Source organism: Ranitomeya imitator, chromosome 3 (assembly GCF_032444005.1).
Source record: "Ranitomeya imitator isolate aRanImi1 chromosome 3, aRanImi1.pri, whole genome shotgun sequence".
Taxonomy (NCBI): domain Eukaryota; kingdom Metazoa; phylum Chordata; class Amphibia; order Anura; family Dendrobatidae; genus Ranitomeya; species Ranitomeya imitator.
The window spans coordinates 318995786-319017053 of NC_091284.1; the positions used below are offsets into that span (position 1 = coordinate 318995786).

Genomic DNA, 21268 nt, shown 5'->3' on the forward strand with positions numbered 1-21268 from the left:
GGTCCCGAAGAGGCCTTGGACACATATCTCTATGGATTTTATTTCAGATCTTCCCGTCTCTCAAAAGATGTCAGTCATTTGGGTGGTCTCTGATCGCTTCTCTAAGATGGTCCATTTGGTACCCTTGTCTAAATTGCCTTCCTCCTCTGATTTGGTGCCATTGTTTTTCCAGCATGTGGTTCGTTTACATGGCATTCCAGAGAATATCGTTTCTGACAGAGGTTCCCAGTTTGTTTCGAGGTTTTGGCGAGCCTTTTGTGGTAGGATGGGCATTGACTTGTCTTTTTCCTCGGCTTTCCATCCTCAGACTAATGGCCAGACCGAACGAACCAATCAGACCTTGGAAACATATCTGAGATGGTTTGTTTCTGCTGATCAGGATGACTGGGTGTCCTTTTTGCCTTTGGCTGAGTTCGCCCTTAATAATCGGGCCAGCTCGGCTACCTTGGTTTCACCGTTTTTCTGCAACTCTGGGTTCCATCCTCGTTTCTCTTCAGGGCAGGTTGAGTCTTCGGACTGTCCTGGTGTGGATACTGTGGTGGACAGGTTGCAGCAGATTTGGACTCATGTAGTGGACAATTTGACTTTGTCCCAGGAGAAGGCTCAACGTTTCGCTAATCGCAGACGCAGTGTGGGTCCCCGACTTCGGGTTGGGGACTTGGTTTGGTTATCTTTTCGTCATATTCCTATGAAGGTTTCCTCTCCTAAGTTTAAACCTCGTTTTATTGGTCCGTATAGGATTTCTGACGTTCTTAATCCTGTGTCTTTTCGTCTGACCCTTCCAGATTCTTTTTCCATACATAACGTATTCCATAGGTCATTGTTGCGGAGATACGTGGCACCTATGGTTCCATCTGTTGATCCTCCTGCCCCGCTTTTGGTGGAGGGGGAGTTGGAGTATATTGTGGAGAAGATTTTGGATTCTCGTGTTTCAAGGCGGAAACTCCAGTATCTGGTTAAGTGGAAGGGTCATGCTCAGGAAGATAATTCCTGGGTCTTTGCCTCTGATTTCCATGCTCCCGATCTTGTTCGTGCCTTTCATATGGCTCATCCTGGTCGTCCTGGGAGCTCTGGTGAGGGTTCGGTGACCCCTCAAGGGGGGGGGGTACTGTTGTGAATTCTGTGGCAGAGCTCCCTCCTGTGGTCACAAGTGGTACTTCGGCTGGTTCTCTCTGTGAGCTTCCGTTGGTGGAGGAAAGTGGTACTGCGGCTTCTGAGTTTCCTTCCTCAGGTGATGTGGTGAAGTCGTTAGGTGCTTCTCTATTTAACTCCACCTAGTGCTTTGATCCTGGCTTCCAGTCAATGTTCTAGTATTGGACCTGTTTCCTCCTGGATCGTTCCTGTGGCCTGCTGCTCTGCATAGCTAAGTTCCTCTTTGCTATTTGTTTGCTGTTTTTTTCTGTCCAGCTTGTCAATTTGTTTTTTACTGCTTGCTGGAAGCTCTGGGACGCAGAGGGTGTACCTCCGTGCCGTTAGTTCGGTACGGAGGGTCTTTTTGCCCCCTTTGCGTGGTTTTTGTAGGGTTTTGTGTTGACCGCAAAGTTACCTTTCCTATCCTCGCTCTGTTCAGAAAGTTGGGCCTCACTTTGCTAAATCTATTTCATCTCTACGTTTGTCTTTTCATCTTAACTCACAGTCATTATATGTGGGGGCTGCCTTTTCCTTTGGGGTATTTCTCTGAGGCAAGGTAGGCTTATTTTCTATCTTCAGGCTAGCTAGTTTCTCAGGCCGTGCCGAGTTGCATAGGGAGCGTTGGGCGCAATCCACGGCTGCCTCTAGTGTGGTTTGAGAGGATTAGGGATTGCGGTCAACAGAGTTCCCACGTCTCAGAGCTCGTTCTTGTTTTTTGGGTTATTGCCAGGTCACTGTATGTGCGCTGACCTCTATGTCCATTGTGGTACTGAATTACCTTTCATAACAGTAACACAATAATCCCTGTTTTTCTTATTAGCTGATGGCTTTTGTTTACATTGATCAAAAGCCCCTGATATTATCCAAGATTAGTATATGTGGCAGCACTTGGGCTGTACCTCTCTCTTCTCTCCTTGTAGTTGTTCTGGGTGAGAAGAGAGAGACACTACGTCAGAGTGCTACTCTGCAGTCGAGAAAAAAAATGTCTCTGTGTCTGTAAATCCCCTAAACCTAAATGATTACCCCCTTCTGTGTCATTCACCATGTTAGATTACATGTTTTTTTCATTCTTTGCAGTTAGGGTTACACTTATTAGGGTTAGGCTTGCTAGGGATAAGTTTTGTTTTTTTCAAAAGTAAAACAATATACACCGTATATACTAGAGTATAAGCCGAGATTTTCAGCCTGTTTTTTTTTAGGCTGAAAGTGCCCCTCTCGGCTTATACTTCAGTCGTTGTCCCAGGGAGTTGGCAGGGGAGGGGGAGTGGTGGCTGTGACATTATACTCACCTGCTCCTGGCGCAGTCCCTGCATGTCCGATGGTCTCCGGGCGCCGGCACCTTCTTCCTGTTTTCAGCGGTCACGTGGTACCGCTCATTAAAGTAATGAATATGGATGCTTATTCATTACTTTAATGAGCGGTACGATGTGACGGCTGAACATAGGAAGAAGCTGCCGGAGACCATCTGACATGCAGGGACTGCGCCAGGAGCAGGTGAGTATAACTGGGGAGGGTGAGCATTGCGTGATATTCAACTGTCCCCGTTCCACCGCCGGGCGACGCTCCGTCTTCTGCGTCCTGTCTGTGACTTTCAGGTCAGAGGGCGCGATGACATGGTTAGTGTGCGCCGCCCTCTGCCTGAACAATCACAGCCATAGAGCCGGAAGACAGAGCGGTGCACAACGGTGGAACGGGGAAGGTGAATCGCAGCAATAGCAGCATATGGGGCATAATCTATGGAGTATCTTATGGGGCCATCAACCTTTATACAGCATTGTATGGGGTATAATCTATGGAGCATCTTATGGGGCCATCAACCTTTATGCCACATTGTATGGGGCAAATGTTTCTATGGAGCATCTTATGGGGCCATAATCAACCTTTATACAGCATTGTATGGGGCAAATGTTTCTATGGAGCATCTTATAGGGCCATTATTAACCTTTATGCAGGATTATATGGGGCATATTTTTTTTTTCAACAATAAATTTTTATTGAAAATTTTCAATTTACATTTGGTGCAGTAATAAAGGTATCATTACAAAGCTGTAAATTCAATATGTGTACAAATCATGTAAACAAATAGCACACAATCCTATGCTCTAACAACAGCAGGGGATAGGGGGGAGAAGGAGTAAGACAAAAAGGGGAGGAGAAAAAAAAGGGGGGGGGGAGGGGGGCCCGAGGGTGAAATCGCATTGTGTACGATAATTACAGAAAGTCATTCTGAATCGGATGGTTCAGGGTTAGTTAGGTAAAGTGTAGGTACGGCAAAGGGAGTGTGATTAGTATATTCCGCCCAGGGAAGACATACTTTCTTGACTTTACCAACTTTATCCATAAGAATAGCCGACAGTTTTTCATTGATCATATACCAGGAGAGGCGTGATTTGACTGCGGAGAAGTCTATAGTTGTTTTTTTTCCAAGCCAAAGCTATAGTTTGCTTGGTTGCTAAAAATATAAATGATATAAGATCGTAGGTGTGTTTGGGAATGTTGGAGATGCGTTTGTTGAGTAGGGCCTCCCAAGGGTTCTTTCTGAGGTTTATATTTGTGACAGAAAAAACTAAATGGTAGATTCTAATCCATAGTCTCCTAACAGTTGGGCATAGCCACCAGATATGGAACATGTCTCCAATAGAGTTACATCCTCTGAAGCAGTTTGGGGAGTAGTTGGCCACTGCCTTAGCCACTCTCGCTGGGGTCAGGTACCAACGGGTCAACACTTTATAGTTGGTTTCCAGCATAAGGGTATTTAGGATTCTTCCAGTTGAGGAGGACCAGATTTGGGACCACTCCGAGTCAGTCAGGGTAGACCCAATATCGGACTCCCAGCAAGAAGTGTGTTTTAAACAATTCTTATGTGAGGGGGAATTGATTTGTGAGTAGAGGAGAGATATAGTATCTGAGGCATGGGGGTTTTGACGGCATCTTTGTTCAAATGAAGTAAAGGAGTATGGAGGGGTAGAATTTTTCAGTAAAGAGCTGACAAAGTTCTTAAGTTGCAAATATTGAAATGTCTCTCCGGGGGGGAAACCGTATTTTTCTCTAAGGGCTGGGAATGGGATAATCCCGTCCACATTAAAGAGATGGTGGACTCTAGTTATCCCCGCTTCAACCCACTTATGGAAGTATCTAAGGGGTCCCATACCTGGGGGAAATAGAGTGTTGCCCCAAATTGGGGCGAGGGGCAAAAAGGGTGCGATTAGCTGTGAGGAGTATTTATGTGAGTCCCAGATTGCGAGAGAGTGTTTTATAATGGGGTTTGAAATATGTTTACGTTGGGTTGGGAGAATCCATAATATTGTATCTAGGGTGTCGGGTTGCAGCTCGGAGGCTTCTAAAGATAACCATAATGGGGGTTCAGTGTAGGCATGGTATAGGGTCAGTTGGCCCAATTGGGCTGCGCGGTAGTATTTAGAAAGGTTGGGAACTCCCAAACCTCCTTTTAGGCGGTGTCGGTAGAGAGTGGCTTTGTTTACTCTGGGGAGGCCTCCCCTCCAAACAAAGGCATCTATTGATCTTTGAGCCATTTTAAGGAAGTGCGAAGGGATAGGGATTGGCAGGACGCGGAATAAGTAAAGTAGCTTGGGGAGGATGAACATCTTTAGGGCACGCACTCGGCCTAACCATGAGAGGTGCAATTTCTCCCAAGACTGAAGCAAAAGGCAAAGTTTTCGGAACATGGGCGGGTAGTTGGCCGTGTAGAGGGAGTCTAGATTAGCCGTCAGTTTCACTCCTAAATAATCCAAGTGTTTTCCGTTCCATTGGGTTACTAAATCTTTTTGGAGATGTGTTATAGTTGATTGCGGGAGGGATACATTCATAGCATAAGATTTGGCAGTGTTTATTTGCAGACCGGATATGGCTTCAAAATCTTGTAGGGTTTGGAGAAGGGCCGGCAAAGATTTCTGAGGGGACGATAGGAGTAGGATGTCGTCTGCAAACATGAATAGTTTGTGTGGGACTGTTGCAACTTCTACCCCCAGTATATTGAAGTTGAGACGCAGTTGGATAGCTAGTGGTTCGAGCGGTAGGAGAAATAATAGGGGTGAGAGAGGGCAACCTTGTCGGGTACCTCTGCTGATTAAAAAAAGCGTAGAAGAGAAGCCGCTATAGCGCACGTAGGCAGAAGGGGAACTGTAGAGAGCGTAGATCCAAGAGAGAAAGTGGTCGGGAAACTTCCATCTCCGCAGCACCGCAAACAGGTAAGGCCACGATACACAGTCGAAGGCTTTTTTGATATCTAATGACAGTAACATGCTTGATATATTGCGGTGCTTGCAGAGATGTAGTAGGTGGGAGACCCTCCATATGTTGTCTGAGGCTTGTCGACGCGGGACAAAGCCTACTTGGTCTTTATGGATTAATGCACCTAAGCCTGAATTCATCCATTGGGATAGGATTTTAGCCAGTATTTTAAGGTCTATATTAACTAGGGATATTGGTCTATAATTGGACCAGAATAAGTGATCTGAGTTGGGCTTAGGTATCATAGATATTGCAGCCATTAATGTGGCTATGCCTGGTTTGTTACCATCTCTCAGGGAGTTGAAATAGTTGGTGAGGTGGGGGGTCAGTGCCGGGGCATATTTCTTATAATAAAGGGCCGTGCACCTGTCGGGGCCTGTTTTTTTGTTAGCTTTCAAATTTTTAATGGCTAGCTTGATTTCATTGGGAGTTACAGCTTGGTCAAGGAGTTCGATCATGTCAGAGCTAAGGGCTGGAAGGGGAACAGAGTCTAAAAAGTTCTCCAGGATATCTATGTTTGTGGCAGTTGTGGCGCTGTACAGCTGTCTTAGTTTTTGCTGAAATATATGAATAATTTCTTGTGGGTTGGTTGTGACACCTGTGTATGTGCGTAAACGTATGGGGGGTCTAGGTAGAGGTTGGCATTTTAGGCGACGAGCGAGGTTAGAATTATTTTTATTGTTACGGGCATAGAAGCGTTGCTGTGACCAACGTATAGCTCGGTCGGCGTTCTCGGAGAGATGAAGGTCTAGTTCTGTCCAAGCATGGAGGAGATCTCGCTACGTGGCGGGTAGAGGTACAGTTTTCATCTGGGACTCCAAAGCTGACACCCCGCTCTCAATTCAGCTATTTTCGCGTTTCTATCTTTTTTCTTACGAGAGGCCTCTTGGATGCAGAAACCTCTGAGTACTGCTTTGTGTGCTTCCCATAAGGAAACTGGCGAAGAAGCTGATTGTTTGTTCAAAGAGAAATATTCATCGAAATGGTTTTTCAGTTTTTGGGCGATATCAGGATAGGAGAGCAGCGAGTCGTTAAGGGTCCAGTTGAATGAGCGGGGCCGTGGGTGGAGTGTTGAGCATGTGATTAGGTTTGGGGAGTGGTCCGACCAAGGAGTAGATTGGATTGAGATGTTTGATACATTTGGAATAAAGGAAGGATGGACTAGGATATGATCAATTCTGGTGTATACTAGGTGGCGTGCGGAGAAAAAAGTGTAATCTCTTTCGGTAGGGTGAAGTTCCCTCCATAGGTCTATCCAGTGGTATTGGGAGAGAAGTTTGTTGAGGGCGGTTGAGACTGCAGAAGGGTATGGCGGCGGAGGAGTAGACGAATGGGGACTTAAGGACTTGTCTAGGCTAGCTTTGAGTATACAATTGGAGTCTCCGCATAGGATTGTGGTGCCCTGGGCGTGTTCTGAAATCAATTCTAATAGTTGAGAAAAAATGGCGGATTGATGGGTATTAGGGGCATAGTAGGAAACAAAGGTCACCAATTCGTCAGTTATTGTGCCCGTCACCATAATATAGCAACCTTCCTTATCAACTACTGAAGATTTAAAAACAAACGGGACAGATTTCTTAAAACAGATAGCTACACCTTTAGTTTTGTTTGGAGCGTTTGCAGAGTAGAAGAGCGGGTAAGAAGCGGACAAAAATCTAGGACAGGATTTAAGGCCCCTTCACATTAAGCGACGCTGCAGCGATACCGACAACGATCCGGATCGCTGCAGCGTCGCTGTTTGGTCGCTGGAGAGCTGTCACACAGACAGCTCTCCAGCGACCAACGTTGCCGGTAACCAGGGTAAACATCGGGTAACTAAGCGCAGGGCCGCGCTTAGTAACCCGATGTTTACCCTGGATACCATGCTAAAAGTTAAAAAAAACAAACACTAGATACTTACCTACCGCTGTCTGTCCTCCAGCGCTGCGCTCTGCTTCTCTGCTCTCCTCCTGTACTGTCTGTGAGCCGGAAAGCAGAGCGGTGACGTCACCGCTCTGCTTTCCGGCTCACAGACAGTACAGGAGGAGTGCAGAGCACAGCGCTGGAGGACAGACAGCGTTAGGTAAGTATGTAGTGTTTGTTTTTTTTAACTTTTAGCATGGTATCCAGGGTAAACATCGGGTTACTAAGTGCGGCCCTGCGCTTAGTTACCCGATGTTTACCATGGTTACCAGTGAAGACATCGCTGGATCGGCGTCACACACGCCGATCCAGCGATGTCTCCAGGGAGTCCAGCGACGAAATAAAGTTCTGGACTTTATTCAGCGACCAACGATCTCCCAGCAGGGGCCTGATCGTTGGTCGCTGTCACACAGAACGATTTCATTAACGATATCGTTGCTACGTCACAAATAGCAACGATATCGTTAACAATATCGTTATGTGTGAAGGTACCTTTAGTTGAAAAGTGTGTCTCTTGGAGACATACCACATCTGCCTGTTGGGATCTATAGTAGCGGAAAGCCTTGGTGCGTTTGTGTGGGGAGTTGAGTCCCCTCACATTATGCGATAAGATTGTGAGTGGTATTTTAGGAGGTTGTGAGGTTTGCTTGTGATAATTATTAATTGTGGTTTATCAGTAGGAGGGGGTATTGCAGAATGAACTAAGTAGGTAGTATAAGCCCGGGCAGGTAGTTTGGTTGGGGGATGGGGTAGATCGGAAGGTGTCTGTGGTTTGGGTGGAGTGAGAAAGCTTGTTAAGGGGGAAGGGGAAACTGTAATGTTGGCTAAGCACTATGTGCTGAGCAGCAGTGTGCGAGGACACTGTGGGGTCGTAGAGGTCTGCTAGGGGCAGCGCAAAAATTTTTTCTTATGCGATCGTAACGGAATGCGGGAATATAATCAAGTGGGCGATAAAGTCGAACTGGGGGTCTGATTCAGCTATCTTGGGGGTATTCAATGATGATCTATCCTATCAACCTATTGTAGCGGCTAATAAATGGAAGGCATGGATCGGATTACAAAAAATAACAACTATGACTAATAATATAACTAACTGAGGCCGTTATGCGACTTTATATTAGATTTAAAACATTGCGGTAGAGTAGAATATATGTAACCTGTCTCTAGAACATGGCAGTCGATAGGTAAAGAAAAAGGAAACAACACTGTATTAACTTGTGGATTGAACATATTCACTTGTCTGTAGTGAAGATCAGGTCAGGGGTTAAAGGGACACTGTCACCTGAATTTGGAGGGAACAATCTTCAGCCATGGATGCGGGGTTTTGGGGTTTTTGATTCACCCTTTCCTTACCCGCTGGCTGCATGCTGGCTGCAAAATTGGATTGAAGTTCATTCTCTGTCCTCCGTAGTACATGCATGCAGAAGGTGCAATCTTGCCTTGTGCAGGCATGTACTATGGAGGACAGAGAATGAACTTCAATCCAATATTGCAGCCAGCATGCAGCCAGCGGGTAAGGAAAGGGTGAATCAAAAACCCCAAAACCCCGCCTCCATGGCTGAAGATTGTTCCCTCCAAATTCAGGTGACAGTGTCCCTTTAAGTTCAATCCAGTCCAGTGTTTCAGTTGAAACGAAAGGCGCAGTAGTTTCCAATGAGGGAATGTTGGAGTTGCGCAGTTCAGGAACATCTATGAAAATAAACTGAGAAAACATACATAACCATATTATCCTAAAACTGTAAGAGTGTCTGACAGGATAGCCTGTAGGGTATCAGAGGCCCAGAATAGAGCCTGCGGTTGTACAGCTCATCACGGGGGATCAGGTGGAGCTTGTGGACGAGATGAAGAGGGATCCATGAGCTGTAATTTAGCTAAGCAACGGCTCGCTCCTTCGGGGGAGAGAACTGTGTGGATCATATCAAGGTGGGAGAACATCAGTTTAAAGGGGAATCCCCAACGATATTTGATGTTATTGGATCGCAGAATCTCCAGGTATGGCTTCATAGCTCGTCGTTTGGCGATAGTAGTGGGGGCCAGGTCTGAGAACAGCTCGTATGAGTGGCCTTGGAATGTTAGCGGTGCGGATTTTCTTGCCGCTTGCAGGAGCTGTTCCTTTGTTTTGTAAAAGTGCAATTTAAGGATATCTCGGTGGGCCATCTGACTTGCGTCTGCTCAAGGCTCTATGGATGCAATCCATTTCTAGGCGCTCAATGGAGATCCCCAGTAGAAGTTCTTGAAACAGGGCTGTTGCGGTGGATTGGAGGTCGGTGACCGTTTCTGGTATACCTCTGATCCTAATATTGCTCCTACGGGCTCGGTTTTCAAAGTCCTCTAACTTGCTGTTGAGGGTGTGGATCTCGTCCTGTAGCATCTCAATATCTTTTTCGTGAGTTGCAAGGTTTGCAAGGGTCGAGTCCATTTTGTCTTCAAGGTCAGAGGTACGGGAACCGAGTTCTCTGATCTTTGGTTAAGTCCTTAGTCAACTTGTCTGACATCTTGAGCAATTCAGAATGTAAGATAGATTGGAACTGCGACAGTAGAGCCGTTTGGTCCGGGGAAGGGGTGTTTGGGGTTTTGGTTGTAGAGGCCGGAATCCTCTCAGTCTGCTCCGTCAGGTATGGAAGAGTTGGAGGACTCCGATTGAGAAAATGGACCGGAAGACATGTCGGCATCCAGGTCTGTTAATGCGGCAAACCTGTTGCTAGGTTGTTTTGAATTGGCTCTACGCGCTTTAGGCATGAGGGCGATTAGAATATGGATAGAAGTAGATCCCCATGATATTTATTCCGTATTAAAAGAACTGAGGTCTAAGACGGGGCATATTGCGCAGTATCCCCTAGCAGATGTGCGAGGGATAGGTTAGAACATTGCAACAGTTTTAGGGTATTTTGTAGACTGAGCCTAGTTAGGCAGGTGTTGCGTTAGAAAATAGTCTAAGGTATGATTGTGCCAGTGGAGAAGAAGATTGAGATTGACAAATCAGAAGGCTGGCGGAGTGGAGAGTTTTCTGCGGGAACCGGGAAACCGCAAAGGCGCCAGCCTCTCATTCCCCAGCGTCCAAGGCCCAGTCCCCTCACAGGTAGCTCAGGTGGCGGGGATATAGCACAAAGCGGCCTCTCACTTCTGTTGTTAGGTGCCGGGAGGACCTCTGTCCACCGGGGGGCTCTGGATCTCCTGTAGCAGAGCGGTGGTGCCCGGGCCAGCAGCCCCAGGAGTCCGGCGTGCAGCGTCTGGGACCGCAATTAATGGCGGCGTGTCCTCCGAGCGTCTCTCAGGCATTTGGCTGCCAGCGCGGGCCACACGCCTCCTAGTGGCCGCAGCTACCATCGCAGGGCCCAGGCGTCGGAAGGGCCCGGGGACGAGCGGGCGGCACAGCGCAGCAGCATCTCCGGAGCGGCCGGCGTGCAGGTAAGCACCGCCGGTGTATCTCTTCAGCGGCGCGAGCCTGGGTTCACGCCGCCACTTCTATGGTGCGGGAGGGGGCCGGACGAGGCGCGGGCTCACGGCGCCCGCCGCAACTCACCGCGTGGCGGTCTTTGCCTTCCTTCGGTGGCGTCCAGACCTCGGCAACAGGGGCCCCTCAGCTCCGAGATGGCAGGGGCGGGCTCTCCTGTAAGGCACAGTCCGGACTATCCCACTAGTGTAGGGAGGCGCCGAGGGCCTCCCGGCTGGAGATGGGCTGCATCGGTGTCACTCAGGCCTCAGGCGCGACAGTAGGCCTCAAGCTGGCGCCGTAATGCCGGACCGCTCCTCTCACTTCCGTGGCCTGATATTGCTCCCGTGGCCCAGGGGCTATATACTGCTGCCCTGTAATTACTTGGATGGGTCTCCAATGACCAGAAAAACGGGCGGATTACCCCTGCAGCTTAGGGAGCCCAGGGAAGCACATCTTGCTCCTTTGGCTGCTGGCCACGCCCCTATATGAGGCATATTTTAATATGGAGCATCTTATGGGGCCATCAAAAACTATGACGCATTATATGGGGCTCCTGATTCAATATCGATATTCAAAAACACTTAACCTACTGATGTCTCAATTAATTTTACTTTTATTGGTATGTATTTTTATTTTTGAAATTTACCAATAGCTGCTGCATTTCCCACCCTAGGCTTATACTCAAGTCATTAAGTTTTCCCAGTTTTTTGTGGCAAAATTAGGGGCTCGGCTTATACTCGAGTATATATGGTATGTTTTTATCAGTTATATGTTACAGGATAAAAGGGCGGTACTTCTCCCACACAACAGCTGGTTTCCTGTCCTTGACAGGGGAACCTTTGTCTATATTCTGTGGTACTGGATCAAGAAGTCATACCCAGGCATGGCTGGTCATTTTAGGCAGCAGTCTCGTTCCTGTTGTGGCCGGTACAGGAATTCTGGAAGCGCAGCAATGGGTCCAGGGGGACTTCACTTGCATGCAAGTTTGAGCAATGGCGCCATGCTGTGTCATCGTCTGGCTTCAATGCTTGCTGGCCTGTGCATGCACAGTGTGCTCCTTAATGATGAGCGCTCCTGTGACATTTGACATGGAAGTGTTTTTCTCACTTCGTGGTGGGTATGGAAGATGCACCAGCGGAGGGACAGGCTGTACCTGTCAGGTCGTGCATTTAAAATGTGGTTAGACTGTTAGCAGATCAGGTGTTTTTGCTCTAGCAATCGCTCCAGTAGTTATGGTGCAGACACAACAGCCGCAGCCTCGGGAGCCCTAGCAGGAGCATGTGGAGCATCAGCGGCAGTGGTAGTCGCTCCAGTGGAAAAAGTGGCACCAGAAGTGACAGCCGGACCAGTCAGCAGAGCCTCAGCTCCAGTAAAGAGGATCTTGATATAATGGATTAATCTACAGCCTCCAGTGGAGATCTGTTGGGCAATCTGATTCCTCCTCTGAATCCAGTACCCTTGATTGCTTCTAAGTGGTAAGTGATCTTTATTAAAGGTCACTTTGTAATGGGGCTTCTCTTGTCATTTTATTGTCAGGGAAAACCTAGGAAGTGTATAATGAAGTCTAATTACAGAGAATGTGCACTCTGTAAAGAAGGGTTGCCTAGTTTTTGGCAGAAGAGACTGTTTGTTTGATATAGGATTTACAGTTTTTAAGATTCTCCTAACTTTGCCTCTGCATTAAGATCCATCATTAGAGCGGAGATCAACAATTCCATGAAATCCCAATCACTTGGGGGTGAGGGGAGGGTAGGAAAGGAAGAAGATCTGGAAGATCAGCTCCAGAGTCAGATGAATCTGATATATCATTCTCTGTAGAGGATCTAGAAAAATTGATAAAAGCTTATAGGTCCATGATGGGTATTCTTGAACCAAAAGTAAGTCCAAGTGTCACGGGTTTACTGCGACAGAGAGAAGCCAGAAGACCACCGCGTCTGATTTCTCCTTCTCCTGAACTGATTAGAAGCACTTCACTTTCATATTAAACTGTGTAAATTTCTTTTAGCAGTGCAAGGGTTAATCTGCTTAGTTGAGAGCTCCTGGAGCTGAGCCTGCATTTAGGCTCAGCTGTTCACTGTTATCCACTCCACTGCCATCTCCTATATTATCTGTGCCCTGGTTAGCACTCATTGTCAGAGATAGCTTTTGCTGCATGGCTGGAGGTTGTTATTGGAGAAGGTATTTGGTGGCTTTATCTGTGACTGTTGCTAGGTTTTGAGTGTGTGATATTTCCCTTTCTTTTCTTGCTTTGGTTTAACCCCATCCTCCACTCCCCAGTGTATACCTCTGTTGTATGTGAGAGTACGGTATATTTTGTATTTTTCATTACCCCTGTTCATATTACCTTATTAGTCTGGTTGGTCTTCTACCGTAAGCTACTACTATTATTATTATACATTTTTATTTCGCCATTTATTTCATGGTACTTTATATGTGAAAAGGGGGCAAATATATACAAATACATTACATATGAGCAAGGCACACAGGTACATAAGTAGGGAGGACCCTGCCTGCGAGGGTGCACAGTCTGCAGGGGACGGGTGAGGATACACTAGGGGGAGGGTAGAGCTGGTCGTGCAGCGGTTCAGTAGGTTGAGGATCACTGCAGCCTGTAGGCTTGTCGGAAGAGGTGAGTCTTCAGGTTCTTTTTGAAGGTTTCTATGGTAGGTGAGAGTCTGATGTGTTGTGGTAGAGTGTTCCAGAATATGGGGGAAGCACGGGAGAAGTCTTGGATGCGGTTATTGGAAGAAGAGATGAGAGGGGAGTAGAGAAGGAGATCATGGGAGGATCGGAGGTTGCGTTTAGGTAAGTACCGGGAGACCATGTCACAGATGTATGGAGGAGACAGGTTTTGGATGGCTTTGTATGTCATTAAAAGGGTTTTGAACTGGAGTCTCTGGGCGATAGAAAGCCAGTGAAGGGCTTGGCATAGGGGAGAGGCTGGAGACTAGCGGGGAGACAGGTAGTTTAGTCGGGCAGCAGAGTGTAGGATGGATTGGAATGGTGCCAGAGTGCTAGAGGGGAGGCCAGAGAGTAGGAGTTTGAAGTGGTCAAGGTGGGAGATAAGGGCATGCGCTAGTGTTTTTCTGGTGTCGCGGTCAAGGAATGTGCGGATCCGGGAAATATTTTTGAGTTTGAGATGGCAGGAGGAGGCAAGGGCTTAGATATGTGGCTTGAAAGAGAGGGCAGAGTCGAGGATCACCCCGAGGCACCGGGCACGTGGGACTGGGGAAATTGAGCAGCCATTGATGGATAGGTCTGGTGTAGGGGTAGAGTGAGATGGGGGAAAGATGATGAATTCTGTTTTGTCCATGTTCAGATTTAGAAAGCGAGCAGAAAAGAAGGCTGAGATAGCAGACAGACAGTGTGGGATTTGGTAAGTAAAGAGGTGAGGTCAGGTACGGATAGGTAGATCTGCGTGTCGTCAGCGTAGAGATGATACTGCATACCGTGGGATTCTATGAGCTGTCCCAGGCTGATGGTGTAGATGGAGAAGAGTAGGGGTCCTACAACAGAGCCTTGAGGAAGATGGACAGACAAGGGGCGAAGTGAGGAGGTGGTGTGGGAGAGGGAGACTCTGAATGTTCGGTCTGTTAGATATGACGAGATCCATGATAGGGCCTATTCTGTGATGCCAAGAGATGAGAGGATCTGTAGCAGAAGGGAGTTGTCCAGTGTCAAAGGCAGAAGACAGGTCCAGGAGAAGGAGGCCAGAGTAGTGTCGCTTGCTCTTGGCAGTTAGGTCATTGGTGACTTTAGTTAGGGCAGTTTCAGTTGAGTGATGGGGTCGGAAGCCAGATTGTAACTGGTCAAAGAGGGAGCAGAAGGAGAGGTGAGAGGACAGTTCAAGATGGACATGTTGTTCCAGTAATTTTGAGGCATAAGGGAAAAGAGATATCGGGCAATGGCTAGACACAGAGGATGGGTCGAGGGAGGGCTTTTTGAGGATGGGTGTGATCGTGGCATGTTTGAAGGATGAGGGGAAGACACCTGTTGTGAGTGAGAGGTTGAAGAAGTGTGTTAGGGTTGGGATGAAGACCGTTGCAAGGTTAGGGATGAGGAGGGACAGGAGTGGGTCAAGCATGCAAGTGATGAGGTGTGATCTTGATAGGAGGGTGGAAAGCTGATCTTTTGTCATGATAGAGAAGCTGGTTCTGAAGGAACAGGGTTGAGCAGCTAAGAGGGGCATTGGGCGCTGTGGGCCAAAGCTTTCTCTGATCATTTTCCCAGGTGTCTTCACCTTCAGAAGTAATCTGGGGAACAGGGCGAACTAAGACGCTCCTAGTGCTAGGGAAAGGGAAGGAGCCCCTGGTTCTGGGACACCCGGCAACAGAGTTGTGACAGTAGTCCATAGTAGGAGAACCTGCAGCTCTCTGCTCCGCATACATACTAACAGTAGTTATGCCCAGAGTAGGAGAACATGGGGAAATGTGTGATCAAACCCGCAGCTCTCTGCTCTACATACTAACAGTAGTTACAGTAGTGTTCAAAATAATAGCAGTCCAATATGACTAGCCATATTAATAACTGTTTGTGGTATAAATTATATTACCACAAGTCAAACAATTTACCTGTTAATGCAGTAGGACCCGGAAGCAGCCCCGCGGCCATATTGGATCCGTGGCCTGCAGGGAGGAGGAGGTAGGAGACCCTCGGAGCAACGCAATCACATCACGTTGCTCCGAGGGTCTCAGGGAAGCACGCAGGGAGCCCCCACCCTGCGCGATGCTTCTCTTTGCCCCCGGAACGCTGCGATCATGTTTGATCGCAGTGTTCCGAGGGTTAATGTGCCAGGAGCGGCCCGTGACTGCTCCTGGCACATAGTCCTGGATGTCAGCTGTAATAATCAGCTGACACCCGGCGGCGATCGGCCGTGCTTCTCCCATGAGCGCGGCCGAACGCCTATGATGTACTATCCCGTCCCTGGGAATTAAGTCCCAGGTCACCTTGACGGGACAGTACGTCATATGGGATTAAGGGGTTAATTTTTTATTTTCTATAAAATAGTTACAAATTATATACAATTCTCTTCATGTTTTGAAGTAGAATATGGTGTTCAATGTCCCCAATGCATGGAAATAAAAACTTGTATAAAGATTTTGTGATTTAATAATGTTTTTGAACACACTGCTATAATTTTGAACATTATTATATGGCCAGAGTAAAGAGAACATTGGGGAATGTGTGGTCAAACCAGCATCTCTCTGCTCTGTATACTAACAGTAGTTATGGCCAGAGTAGGAGAACATGGGGGAAATGGAGGAATGTGTGATCAAACCTGCATCTCTCTGCTCCGCATACTAACAGTAGTTATGGCCAGAGTAGGAGAACGTGGGGGAAATGGGGGAATGTGTGGTCAAACCTGCATCTCTCTGCTCTGTATACTAAAAGTAGTTATGGCCAGAGTAGTAAAGCATGGGGGGAATGTGTGATCAAACCAGCATCTCTCTGCTCCACATACTAACAGTAGTTGTGGCCAGAGTAGGAGAACATGGGAGGGAATGTAAGGGTACCGTCACACAGTGACACTTTGATCGCTAGGACGGCACGATCCGTGACGTTCCAGCGATATCGTTACGATCTCGCTGTGTCTGACACGCTACTGCGATCAGGGACCCCGCTGAGAATCGTACGTCGTAGCAGATCGTCTGAAACGTTATTTCGTCGCTGGATCTCCCGCTGACATCGCTGAATCGGCGTGTGTGACGCCGATTCAGCGATGTCTTCACTGGTAACCAGGGTAAACATCGGGTTACTAAGCGCAGGGCCGCGCTTAGTAACCCGATGTTTACCCTGGTTACCAGCGTAAATGTAAAAAAAAAACATTACATACTTACCTTCAGCTGTCTGTCCCCGATGCTGTGCTTCCCTGCACTCCTCCTGCATCCTGTGTCAGCGCCGGCCAGCCAGAAAGCACAGCGGTGACGTCACCGCTCTGCTTTACGGCTGACCGGCGCTGACAGTGCAGAGGAGTGCAGAGCGCCGGAGGACAGACACGGAATGTAAGTATGTAATGTTTGGTTTTTTTTACGTTTACGCTGGTAACCAGGGTAAACATCGGGTTACTAAGCGCGGCCCTGCGCTTAGTAACCCTATGTTTACCCTGGTTACCAGGGGACTTCGGGATCGTTGGTCGCTGGAGAGCTGTCTGTGTGACGGCTCTCCAAAACCACACAGCGACGCTGCAGCGATCGACATCGTTGTCGTATCGCTGCAGCGTCGTTTCAGTGTGACGGTACCCTAAGGTAAGCACTGCTGTATTGACATTCAGAGAGCGCAAGCTTAGTCCGTTATCTACCAATTCTACAATGTATTTGTTTAGCTGCATAATGAATAATGGCCCATTTCTTTTTTTTTCTTAAATAGGAAGAAGAGAATTTATTCAGAGACTAAAACTGGAAACAACTCTAAATGTACATGATGGCTGTGTAAGTAAAATGAAACAACTAGAATGTGATTTACATTTGGTTTTTACTAAGTATCTTTTAGACATTTTATCTTTTTAAAGTTGGTACCTAGCCATTTCTTACCTCACAAAGATCACACTGATAGAAGAGATCTTGTTTTCTTTAAGCTTAACATATGCTCCCCTCCTTCCCAGAGCCATAACTTTTTTTTGTTTTTCCGTCAATATGGCCATGTGAGGTCTTATTTTTTTTGCAGGACAAGTTGTACTTTTGAACTACATCATTGGTTTTACCATGTCGTGTACTAGAAAACAGGAACAAAATTCCAAGTGCTGTGAAATTGCAAAAAAGTGCAGTCCCACACTTGCTTTTTTGTTTGGCTTTTTTGCTAGGTTCACTAAATGCTAAAACTGACTTGCCATTATGATTTTCTAGGTCATTACTAGTTCACAGACACCAAACATGTCTAGGTTTTTTTTTTTATCTAAGTGGTAAAAATTTTTTTCTAACTTTGCTAAAAAAAAAAATGAAAAATTGCTCAATTTTCCGATACCCGTAGCGTCTCCATTTTTCGTGATCTCGGATTGCGTGAGGGCTTATTTTTTGCGCGCCGAGCTGACGTTTTTAATTATACCATTTCGGTTCAGATACATTGTTTTGATCGCCCGTTATTGCATTTTAATGCAATGTCGCGGCGATCAAAAAAACGTAATTCTGGTGTTTTGAATTTTATTCTGCTACGCCGTTTAGCGATCAGGTTAATTCTTTTTTTTTTTCTTGATCGGGCAATTCTGAACGCGGCAATACCAACTATGTTTAGGTTTGACTTTTTTTTTTTTTTTTTTTTGGATTGGGGCGAAAGGGGGGTGATTTGAACATTTATAGTATTTTAATTTTTTTTTTCATTCTTAAAAACCTTTTTTTTTTTTTTTTTTTTAACTTTTGCCATGTTTCAATAGCCTCCATGGCAGGCTAGAAGCTGGCATAGCCTGATCGGCTCTGCTGCATAGGGGCAATCTGGCATCAACAACCATAGAGGTCTGCAGTAGACTTCTGGTTGTCATGCCAACGCACCGCTGACCCCCAATCACGTGACGGGTCAGTGGTGCGTGCATTTCCGGCCCGATGGCCAGAAGCGCTTGTTAAATGCCGCTGTCAGTTTGACAGCGGCATTTAACTAGTTAATTGCGGGCACATGTCACCTGTTCAAAACAGCTGACATGTCCGACTTTGATGCGGGCTCACCACTGGAGCCCGCATCAAAGCGTGGATTCTGCCATTTGACATACTATCCGATGGCAGAAAGGGGTTAATGATTATCTGCACACAACAAATTGGACAAAGCAATTATCTGCAGATTAATGCCTTATTTTATGGCAGCAATATTATTAAGAGTAAGTTCACGCTGGGCATTTTTATTTTTCTGCAGCTCTTGTCAGGAAAGATCTGTGGCAAAAACACGTTTTGGTGCATTTTTTGATTCATTTTTGTTACTTTTTTTTCATGCATTTTTGGGGCTAACTTGTCTCTTTTTGCATGCTAATAAAGTTGAGTACCCCCAGAGGAAAAAAAATACTTGTATAATCATACCTCTAGATCAGGGATGTCAAACTGCATTCCTCAAAGGCTGCAAACAGGTCATGTTTTCAGGATTTCCTTGTACTGCACAGGTGATAATTTACTCACCTACACACATAATGATTACAGCACCTTGTGCAAAGCTAAGGAAATCTTGAAAACACGCATGGTTTGCGGCCCTCGAGGAATGCAGTTTGACACCCCTGCTCTAGATCCTTTGAAAAGCCGGCAATTCAGCAGCCTCGTACAGTAAAATCACAGCAGGACCCGACAGGATAGAATAGAATATATACACATGGAATAAATAGATATATAGATGTCAATTACCTATACAGTGAAGGAAATAATTATTTGATACCTTGCTGATGTTGTAAGTTTGCCCACTGACAAAGACATGATCAGTTTATAATTTTAAGGGTAGGTTAATTTTAGCATTGATACATAGAATATTAAAAATAAAATCCAGAAAAACACATTATATAAATTATTTAATTGTATTTGCATTTTGCAGTGAGAAATAAGTATTTGATTCCTCTGGCAAGCAAGACTTAATACTTGGTGGCAAACCCTTGTTGGCAAGTACAGCAGTTTGTAGTTGATGATGAGCCAGTCTCCAGACCTTAATCCCAAAGAAAACTTAAGGAGGGAGTTGAAGCTCCGAGTTGCCAAGCGACCGCCTCAAAATCTTAATGATTTAGAGATGATCTGCAAAGAGGAGTGGACCAAAATATCTCCGGACATGTGCGCAAACCTCATCATCAACTATGAACTGCTGTACTTGCCAACAAGGGTTTTGCCACCAAGTATTAAGTCTTGTTTGCCAGAGGAATCAAATACTTATTTATCACTGCAAAATGCAAATACATTTACATAATTTATACAAGGTGATTTTCTGGATTTTATTTTTTACATTCTATCTCTTAATGTTAAGATTAACCTACCCTTTGATTATAGACTGTTCATGTCTTTGTCAGTGGGCAAACTCAAAAATCAGCAAGGGATCAAATACCGTATTTTTTGGATTATAAGACGCACTTTTATGATCTCCAAATTTTGGGGGAAAACATTGGGGGTGCATCTTATAATCCGAACACTGTTCTTACCGAGGGGTCAATTCTGCGCTTAAGGCGGCCGCCATTCTCCTTCTGGGTCCGGCTTCCAGCTTCCCACTCAGCACAGATGGAGGAAAGCCAAGATCTCCATCCGCGCCTACCCCTACGAGATGTTTCCAGGAAAATGGCTACTGAGCTCTCAACCTGGCCTCAATGATGTCACCGTTGGTCAATGGTGCTGCGCTCGCAGCAGCTCATTCACCAGTGGTTCTCTGCCTGGATGGTCGCATCTTGGCACCGTCCAGGTTAAAAACTTTCTCCCCCAGACATGGATTTCAGCGTGGGACAGAACGACAGACAGGTATGGTATATTGTTGTTTTTTTTATTTTATTTTTATTACAAGAGATCGAGGTCTTCGGTCAAATTGGGCGTTGTGTGAGTATAACTGTGTTTATTTTTAAATAAAAGTAAAACTGTGTTTTATTTCTAATAAAAGACTTTATTCTGGCTGTGTCTTTATTTACAATGCAATCATAGGATTAGTAATGGATAGCTGTCTTATAGACGCCTCTCCATTACTAAGTCATGGGCTTGATGTCACCTGACAATACAAAGGTGACATCAACCCCAGAAATATGAACCCCACTTGCCACCACTACAGGGCAAGTTGGAAGAGCCAGGCAAAGCGCCAGAATTGGCGCATCTAATAGACTAGATGTTTTCAGCCAGCTAACGCTCGGCACGCTCATTGCTATCTAATTAACGCTGCTGGTGATTAAACTAAAGTAAATAATGACAACATTCAATAGCGCTTACGCAGGTGGTAAACTAACTTAAAATGAAGTTAATGACAATAATAATCATAAAAAATCTGAATAATAATACATTTTATTCACAGTGTAAAATAAAAAACAAACTGGATTCAGTAAGATGTGTTTTTTATTCATTCCAGCATCTAAACAAATTTCATAATGAAACATAAATTAAGTTAAAATTTCTCTGTAAACACAATTAAATATATAGTCATATTCGTCATTTTCAGAGATCTTTCCTTGACTTTTACCAGGTACAAATTTAATGTGTGGGGACGGGATTGTGTGTGGTAATGTGGTGGGGAGGCGGGATTGTGTGTGGTAATGTGGTGGTTGGGAGGCGGGATTATGTGTGGTAATGTGGTGGGGGGGCGGGATTACGTGTGGTAATGTGGTGGGAGGCGGGATTATGGGTGGTAATATGGTGGGGGCGGGATTATGCATGGTAATGTGGTGGGGGGGCGGGATTATGTGTGGTGATGTGGGGGGCGGGATTATGCGTGGTGATGTGGTGGGAGGCGGGATTATGCGTGGTAATGTGGTGGGGGCAGGATTATGCGTGGTGATGGGGTGGGGGCGGGATTATGGGTGGTGATGGGGTTGGGGGCGGGATTATGGGTGGTGATGGGGGGGGGGGGGGCGGGATTACGGGTGGTGATGGGGTGGGGGGCGGTATTATGGGTGGTGGCGATGGGGTG

General features: G+C 46.2%; 1 protein-coding gene across 7 annotated transcripts in view; it reads left to right on the top strand.

Annotated features, from left to right (window-relative positions):
* DCAF6 (DDB1 and CUL4 associated factor 6) overlaps positions 1-21268 on the top strand; it is a 600095-nt gene that overhangs the window by 85844 nt on the left and 492983 nt on the right. For all 7 annotated transcript variants that reach the window (XM_069756622.1, XM_069756618.1, XM_069756619.1 and 4 more), the window contains exon 3: positions 17087-17148. In XM_069756622.1, the coding sequence (XP_069612723.1) occupies positions 17087-17148 (62 nt within the window). The remainder of the gene's footprint in view (positions 1-17086; positions 17149-21268) is intronic.